This window comes from Rhineura floridana, chromosome 17 (assembly GCF_030035675.1).
Source record: "Rhineura floridana isolate rRhiFlo1 chromosome 17, rRhiFlo1.hap2, whole genome shotgun sequence".
Lineage (NCBI taxonomy): Eukaryota > Metazoa > Chordata > Lepidosauria > Squamata > Rhineuridae > Rhineura > Rhineura floridana.
Genome location: NC_084496.1, coordinates 7,874,784 through 7,883,078, shown reverse-complemented (window position 1 = coordinate 7,883,078; position 8,295 = coordinate 7,874,784). Strand labels below are relative to the sequence as shown.

General features: G+C 48.1%; 1 protein-coding gene across 8 annotated transcripts in view; it reads right to left on the bottom strand.

Annotated features, from left to right (window-relative positions):
* Positions 1-4,506: 4,506 nt before the first annotated feature.
* Positions 4,507-8,295, bottom strand: part of RAB11FIP3 (RAB11 family interacting protein 3) — a 111,782-nt gene continuing 107,993 nt past the window's right edge. For all 8 annotated transcript variants that reach the window (XM_061599333.1, XM_061599334.1, XM_061599335.1 and 5 more), the window contains one exon: positions 4,507-7,664. In XM_061599333.1, the coding sequence (XP_061455317.1) occupies positions 7,551-7,664 (114 nt within the window). In that variant the 3' untranslated portion in view covers positions 4,507-7,550. The remainder of the gene's footprint in view (positions 7,665-8,295) is intronic.

The following is an 8,295-nucleotide window of genomic DNA, read 5'->3' as shown; positions in this document are numbered from 1 at the left end:
TTGTGTGTTAGTATGTGGTTTTTTAATATGTTTTAACCCTTTTTTAAAAGATGTTTTAAAGTTTTAAAATGTTTTTAACTTTGTTTTGTTTTAATGTATTTTAAGGTCTGTTTTTATGATGTTTTAAAGTGTTTTTAGCATTTCTGTTTGCTGCCCTGAGCTCCAGCTGGGAGGAAGAGCGGGATATAAATCAAATAATAAATAAAATAAATACATAAAATGGTAAGGTGATCAGATTTATTTACCCTCTACATAAAACCCTCGGATCCCGGCCCTTTGTCACATGAGGCCAAGGATGGAGCTATGCAGACAGGATCAGGCTCGATTCTGTGAGCAGGGTCACGACAGGAGGCAGGCTGGCCATGTGCCTTGCTTTCCAGAGGACAGCCCCTGTTTGCAGGAGCCCTCCATTGGAAGGGCTGTGTCTGTCTAGAGATGGGGGAAGAGTGGGAAGGCTTGAAGCTGCCTCTCAGCAGTGAGCCCTTGGACAGCAGATGGGGAGGCACACAGGCCTGACAGTCTTCTCCACCTGGAGAGATGATTTGTCTTTCTGTCTATGTCATCATTTCTACATTTCCACCTATAGGACATATAAAACAGCAGATGAAAACGTTTGCACATATTTGGCTATGTGTCAGTGGCCTCCTTCCATGATGGGCAGGGAGCCAGTGAAGCCCAGTTTAGCATCACCAAATTGTACCCCTTTACTTCCTCCCATTCAAGAGAGTGGTTGCCTCATATTCTAACGGGGAAAGTGACATGCTGTACGTAGGGACACTGGGAGGGAAACATCCACCTCCACCACTGTCTGAGACCCAACTGAGGAGCATGCAGCGGGCCCACCCCACCCCACCCCTCTCACAAAGAGACATGTTGCAGTCTGCTAGTGCCCAAGTCCCAGCAGTTCTTTGGTGCCACCTAGCGCCAAAACAAGAGAAGTGTCATCAGGCGCAGCCCAGTTTGCATTCCTTGTCAAACAGCCACAGCACTTGCTACTGCAGCGGATTGCACAGAGGCCGCCTCCAATCAAAAGTTAAGAGGAGGGAAGAGAGGCTTGTTGCCATTTTGTCTGCTAATAGCAGTAGCTCCTCTGGGCACCATTTCCAATCTGTGCTCATGACAGACCATTTGCTCTTTGGAAAGGATAGCCAGGGAGGTTGCCAAGAAAATCTGGGGATCCCAAAGACAGATGACTATGAGTTGGTTTGTCCACTTATCTCCTCTCTCAGAGGAAGGGTTGTAGAGCATCTGCTTGGCATGCAGAAGGTCTCAGGTTCAATCCCCGGCATCTCTAGGTAAGGCTGGGAAAGATTCCCTGCCTGAAAACCTGGAGAGCAGCTGCCAGTCAGTGCAGGCAATAACTGAGTTAGTTGAACCAATGGTCTGATGTGGTATAATCAAGCCTCCTAGGTTCCCCAGCACTTTCAGATATATGGGGAGGGGAGTCATTGGTAAAAGCGAGCAGGTACAGCAGTGCTCAAATTGTGGGGGTGCGGGATAGAAACTGGAGGCCCTTAAAGAAATTCACAAGCCCAGCTCCAACTCCCCCTCAATATTAGCCTGATCTCAACTTGTAATCAAAAGGGCCATCACAAAGAGGTGGAGGTTTAGCCTCCCACCCAGGCGCAGGCCTCCAGCACAAAGTTTAGCAGTGGTCCGGGAATATCGTCATAAGCTGCAAATTTTAAAAGTGTTCTCTGAATATGTTCAAGGCAGGTGGGAGCGGGGTTAAGTTTGCCTGAAAGGAAGTTTCTGATCTGTATTTCTAAGTGTGGGGAGAGAGTGCAGTTGCTCCTTTGTAAGAAAAGAAAAAGGATCCCTGTGTAAGCTTGGAGACCCCCTTTCTTATATAGTATTACCTTGATCATTTTTCAAAAAAAAAAAGAGAAATGGTTGCAGTTGGGAGGGGTGATGCTCAATGGGTGTCCTCAACAGAGCCAGCATGGCGCTGCAAGATCAACAGCTCCAGCAAGACATGTTTTTCTATTTATGCCACTGGTGGGGCATCTGACCACCAAAAGCACCAAAATCCTGGTGGGAGGGGGTTGCCTATAATTTGTGCATAAAATCTGAATGGTTAATCAATGGCACCCAGCTTCTCATCCCATATAACATAGGCAGTAGCCTTTGCCGTAGATTAAAGTGGGTGTTTCTGGGGTAGGGAGTGGGCAAGGAGCTGTAAGGTCCCACTTTGAAATTCTAGGAGCCTTGGTTTAGTTCTCCATCCCACCCACATCATCCCACCACCCATTTCCCACCCACTTGCAGTGCTGGGTGCAAAGCTGTCACACTGCACAGCATTCAGCAAAGAGGCAGAAACGTGTAGGGGATGGCAGTCATGCATCCTCCATAACAAACCATTAAACCCTTAAGGTAGGGCTGGGGAACCTGTGGCCCTCCAGATGTTGTTGGATTACAGCTCCCATCGTCCCATGTTGGCTGGGACTGGAGTCTAACAACACGTGGAGGGCCGCAGATTCCCCATCCTTGTCTTAAAGGCCACACACACTTGTGTTCCTATTCCTGAAGGAGGAGCCCTTTTTTAAAAAAGTGTAAACTTTTTCCACAAGCATTTCTCCCATATGGCTGGATTAGAATTAGAAATGGCTCCCTTCAATCTAGTAGGGTCAATTGCACAAGACCCTCTCACAGGAACTGGCACCCCAAGGGCCCCTTGTACGCATGCAGCTGGGTCTTTTAAACTTGACTCTCTCACATGGGTACAGTCTCAGGTTTTCTTCATTTCACAGCCAATACCTAGATCTGCCAGGTAGTTCACAAAACTTTGGGAGAAAGGATGGTTTGGGGGACCCGCCACTGTCAGCTGGACAAGGAAGACACAGCAAGCAGGAGGGGTGGCTGTCCCTGCATGATCTCATCTTATAAGGCGCTTCCAGAGCATCGCTATTTTTGGGTGAGATTCAACAACATACCGGCAAATTCAGGTTGTGCAATTAGAGTTGATGAATTGCTCTTGTGCAACAAAACCACTTCCCCAAAAGATCAGACTTTTTGCGATAAGGAAAGAGACAGGACAATGCACTGAAAAGTGTGGAATAACACTGGCTTTGACGCAGCGTTATCTGGCCTCCCCGCAAACAAATGAGAATCAATGCTCATTAATTAGCTGTCATCTAATCTTCCTGGAAAAAAATCAGAATGAATGCTCAATTAACAGGGCATCTGGAAGGCCCCCTGGGGCCCACGAAGCACATAAGACAGAGCCACCTCAGAATAGCATGGAGGACTACTACAATACCCTACTTCCACAGCTTCTATTTATTTCAATGTGGCTTGTGTGGGAAAATTCTCCCTCTCCTGTTGATTGCTCCTGTTACTAATTAGTAACAGGGTGGACTGGACAGGAGGAGGATTTTGATTTTCCCTCACCCAGACATTAAAATGGCTCAGGCTGACCCTTCCTTCCCTTCCAATTTCTGCCATCAAACTAATACTACTGGGTAAGATCTTGGGACACAGGATAACAAAGAATACCAACAGCAAAGGAGATAAACTCACATAAACTCACCTTCAAGGCGAAACACCCGGACCTCTCACCTAGAGATTTGAAAAAACAGCTCCAAGAAATATCACTCCTCTTGTTTTTTTGAGCAAAGAAAGAGGTCTTTGGATATTCTCCCAGCTCCCCTGCCCCAAAGACCAGACTCCAAATCAGCCTCACCATTTTTCAATTTTCCCCCTGCCCTCTGCATTCCTTTTACTATCAACCATCGTTATAAAATGTAAGTTGCCCTTGAACGCTTTGGCTGAAGCTGGCCCATATAACGTAGCCAGTAAATAAAACAAAACTTCAAACCAGGGGAGTTGCTAAGTACTTAATGGACTCCCAAGCCCAGGCACATGGCACAAATTTGCATAAAATTAAGCATATGATAAATGAAGATGCCTTTGGGACATTAAGATGATGGGTGGCCAGGATCTCACCAGCAAGGCGCTGTGCCATGCGCCCAACCACTATGTAAGAAGAGAAGATTTTTTGAAAAAGAGACAGGAGATCTGGTCCCCAGGTGCCCTGGGCCACCCCTGGCTTGAAGACAGATGAAATGTAGTGGCAAGCCCACTTCCCTCTTCAGGAAGAATCACCCCCTGTGAGTAGATACGTGTATTATACAATTGTATTCAAAAGTATACCTGGTGGTTTGAGGGGCACATTTGACGGACGACAGCAAAGAACTTCAGGTTAATATCCTGGGTGTAGCCTGCCAGGGTCAGATTCTGCAAAGTCCACGTGAAAACAATTTTGGGGACTTGCACACAAAGGCAGGTGCTCTCCGTCAACTCCTGCTGCTGGTGGCTCTGGCCCCTGCTTCTGCACCAGGATTTACCATCTTGCATATTGTTACTTCTGTTTTTCCCCAGGTGCAACACAAAAGAGAACAAAAACCACAAAAACTGAAAGAGAGAGAGAGAGAGACAGACAGACAGAGAGAGAGAGAGAGAGAGACAGACAGAGAGACAGAGAGAGAGAGAGAGATCTCCAGCAAAGAGATGGTAACAGCTTTTAATCAGACAAGAGTCAGTACATCCATTTAGACAAAAATACTGTTTTGCCTCATTCTGGAAATTCCTTCACATACCAGCAGGGAAGAACAGTTTTCCTCAGGAAATTAATGTTGTGTGCAAGCCAGTGCTTCAATTTTGTTGGTTTATTATCGTATTTCTCTCCCCCCCCCCCGTGACTATTTACATTACAGTACCTCTTTGTGATCAACCGGGAGGCTGGGAGAGGAGTGTGTGTGTTTTATCGTGGACGATGGTGCCCAAGTCAAGAAAGGCAGATCTGCTTATTTATAGATTTGTACATTATACATATATGTGTGTGTACGTGTATACACAGATACATTGCTCTTATTTTTCCCCAGAAGTATTAAAAAAACCGATCAGCCTTCAATCTATAAAAAATAACTAACTCTACAAAGGTAGAAAAAGAAAAGAAAAATCTTTCCCTCTCCAACTGTACACTGATTTACACCCAAGAGTCCTCTGCAAATGTACAATATGTGGATTCTTTCTCCAGATTCCAGGGGTGCATGGGGAACACAGCAAGATGATAAACGTGTAGGGGTGTTTGGGTTTGGACAACTGCTGCCTGGGACTGCTTTTGTGCACCTGTGGTCCTCAACCCCCCCCCTTGAACCAGCTGGAAATTACAGAGCCCAAATCCACTGACTACAATCATTTTTTAAAAACATAGTTCCACATCATCTGGCCAAGGTCCTGCAAATCATCCTGGTAATCTCGATAAATGCAACCAAGCTCAACAGAACAAAACCCAGTGGCCTTGGACTGGGGCACTAACTTTGGTGCGCTTTTGAATTAAAAAAAAACAGGAGTGTGGCTTTCACTGTACATCAGGGGGCCCAGAACTCAAGCACCTTATGCTTTCAAGGAAGAAGATTAGTCAGCCATCACCACCCACTTCTGCTCTCCATGAGAACTAGATACTTAGGGGGCTCAGGCAAGCATTAGGGATGCTGCCATTTTCCTTGTGCCTAGAGTAGCATGATTGTTTTGGGCGTGTGCTTTAGGAGAGGGGGTGAGGAGGTCAGAGAGAGAGACAGAGAAGGCACCCATAAAAAGCTCAGAACTCTCAGCTCCACTCCAGAGCCAAACCTTCGTCAGGATCCCAGGTACTGGCCAATCAGTGCCTTCTCTTGGGATTCCTGAATGTTTTCTACACACTAAGCCACAGCACAAGCAGGATCCATCAGCTACAGGTTTACACTCCACCTTCCCTGTTCCCCAATTGTGCCATTAAAAAAGAAGAAACCCCAAACAAAACATGATTTAAAACCAAACCCAACAGCCAAATTTAGTATATATGGAGCAAGAGAGAGAGAGGAACACGTGAGAGAGACAAGCCCTCAACACTTTGGTTCTGTGGAGACAGCATACCTTTTTGGTATGAGAAAAATCAACATCTTCCCATTCAATTTGGGGTGGGGACGGTAGGCGACTTAACCGTGTGTTCGGATCTGCTTATGTTTTTCAAATTATGCTGGCGATACGATTTTTATTTTGTTTAAACCAGGCTGAGGGAGGAAGGAATAAAGAACTAAGAATTGACATGTCTGTCTCTCTCATGTCGTCCCAGAAGGGATGTAAAATTAAGCCAACAATCCAAAATTCTGCCAGCTTTAACCATTTTAGATATAACTCTTGGTATGGACAGAGGAACAGATATTATGGCACAAGCATCATTCCTAGTGAACAGAGGACATTCTGCGGAGCAAGACGTGGTTATGTCAGCAGCTGAACAGCAGCTTTCTCTCACTCCGTATTGTCTCTAACCTCCTTCTCCCCACCCTCCCCAAAAGAACACTTTTTCATAGGACAGAAGTCAGAAGTCCTATCTGAAAGTGACAAAACTGCTGAGAAAAGAAAAACAAGATCCACCAGGTGAAGGGTGTGCAATGAAGGTGGAGGGAAGCGGTTAGTGCTGCACCTGATGGGGGGACGGAGGGAAGGGAACAGCTCTGCCTCCAGCGTTACAGTATCATCAGCTGAGCATCCCCCCCCCCGCCGCTGCCCTCCACGTTCTGCAGCATAACCATCAGCCACTACTGGGTCTTCATCCAGAGGATGTCAGTAGTCAATTTTTTTTTTTATCACGATGCCAGAATGTCCCTCTCCCCCACCTCCCCGGACTTATTCACCTCCCTGCACCCTCTGATGGGAAACACGCCAGCCATGGTTTTTAAGGCAGCTGGCCAAAAAAAAAAGGGCTCCCCCGCTAAGAACACACAAAGCTACAGGCAGCAGCCCCTTCCCTAAAGTATTTTGCTGGGTGCAAAGAAACAAAAACCAGAGAGCCCCATCTTTCAGAGAAGGCAAGGGCCAAAGGCAGCCTCCTTTCCCCTTCTGCTGGTTCAACAAGAAAGTCACCTGCAAGTCTCGTGGCGCCGACTCCTCCTCTTGGAGTCTGCGCATGCAGCTTCCTGGAGGGAGATGCCGCAGAGTGCAACCCATGTGTGTGCCCTGGAGAGCTTTCAGGGAGAGATGCGTGTGTGAGGGCAAGACAAGGCAGGGAGGCATTTTAGAATTTCCCTTCATTTTCATCATTTCCAGGGGTGGGGGGGACGCAGACAGATTCCTCTAACCCTCTGCGTGTGTGGGGCAGGGCTGTGAGCTTATGGGAAGGGGGTTTCAAGTTGCGGCTCAGTGCCTGCGACACTCCCGCCACAGGGGCTGGTGCGCGCCCCCACTCCCCACACCCCTTTTCCCCACTGTGTTTGGCCCCTTGCCTCCTTTGCTCCAGGTTCCCTTTTGCCCACCCCCCAAACCCCGACAGGCCCCTGCAAGCCAGAGGAGCTCCAAAACCCACTGGAGTCGGTCAGCGCAGCCAGGCTCAACAGCCGGGTCTCTCTCCCGCAAGTCCACCAAGATCCATCACCCAAGCAGTCTCACGCCGTGAGGCTTCCCGCGCCTCCTTTGCAGGAGAGCGAAGACTTTTGCCAGCATCCCCTCCACAGAGTGGCACAGTCCACCACACCCAGGTGTTAATTCAGGGCTGCCAAGCTCCCAGCCTCCTACTTGACCTCCAGGATGGATGGGTTGGTTTCCATGATGGCCACAATGATCCGGTCGATGTAGTCTTGGAGTCGGAAATTGATCTCTTCTTGCTTCTGAATCGCCTCCATGAGCTGTAGAGGGAGAGTGGGGGTGGAAGAGGGGACGCTTGTTACCGGGAGGCTATTATTCTGCCACGGCCAATGCTGACCTGGGAGAACTTGCCTAAACGCACAATGCAACAATCGCTGGTGAACTGCAGCGGGGAGCGCCTTAGCTCAATGGGAAAGCGCCTGCTTTGCACATAGAAGGCCCCAGGTTCAACCCCCAGTATCTCCAGGCAGGGCTGGGAAAGACCTTGGAGAGCTGCTGCCAGTCAGTGTAGACACTACTGGGCTAGCTGGACCAATGGCCTGATTTGACAGGAGGAAGCTTCAACTGCTGCCCATGTTGGCTGACACCAATGGGCATTGGAGGGCCACAGCCTTCCCTTCCCTGCTCTAAGAACACCTCTTACCTGGTCCTGCTGGAATCACACAACCCTACCCAAAACAGGAAACCAGCTCCCACATCAGCCAGACCACCCACCGTCCCCATTGCCTTATCTGGGACTGAATTTCAGTTTGTTTGCCCCATGACAGTCCCGGCAGCCTAAGGTGGGTTCCAAACAATCCTTCAGATCTGGTTCTGACTCCATAGTTTCAACTCTGTGCTGTGTGAAGAAACTCCTTTCTTTTGTCTGTCCTGAATCTTCCAACATTCAGC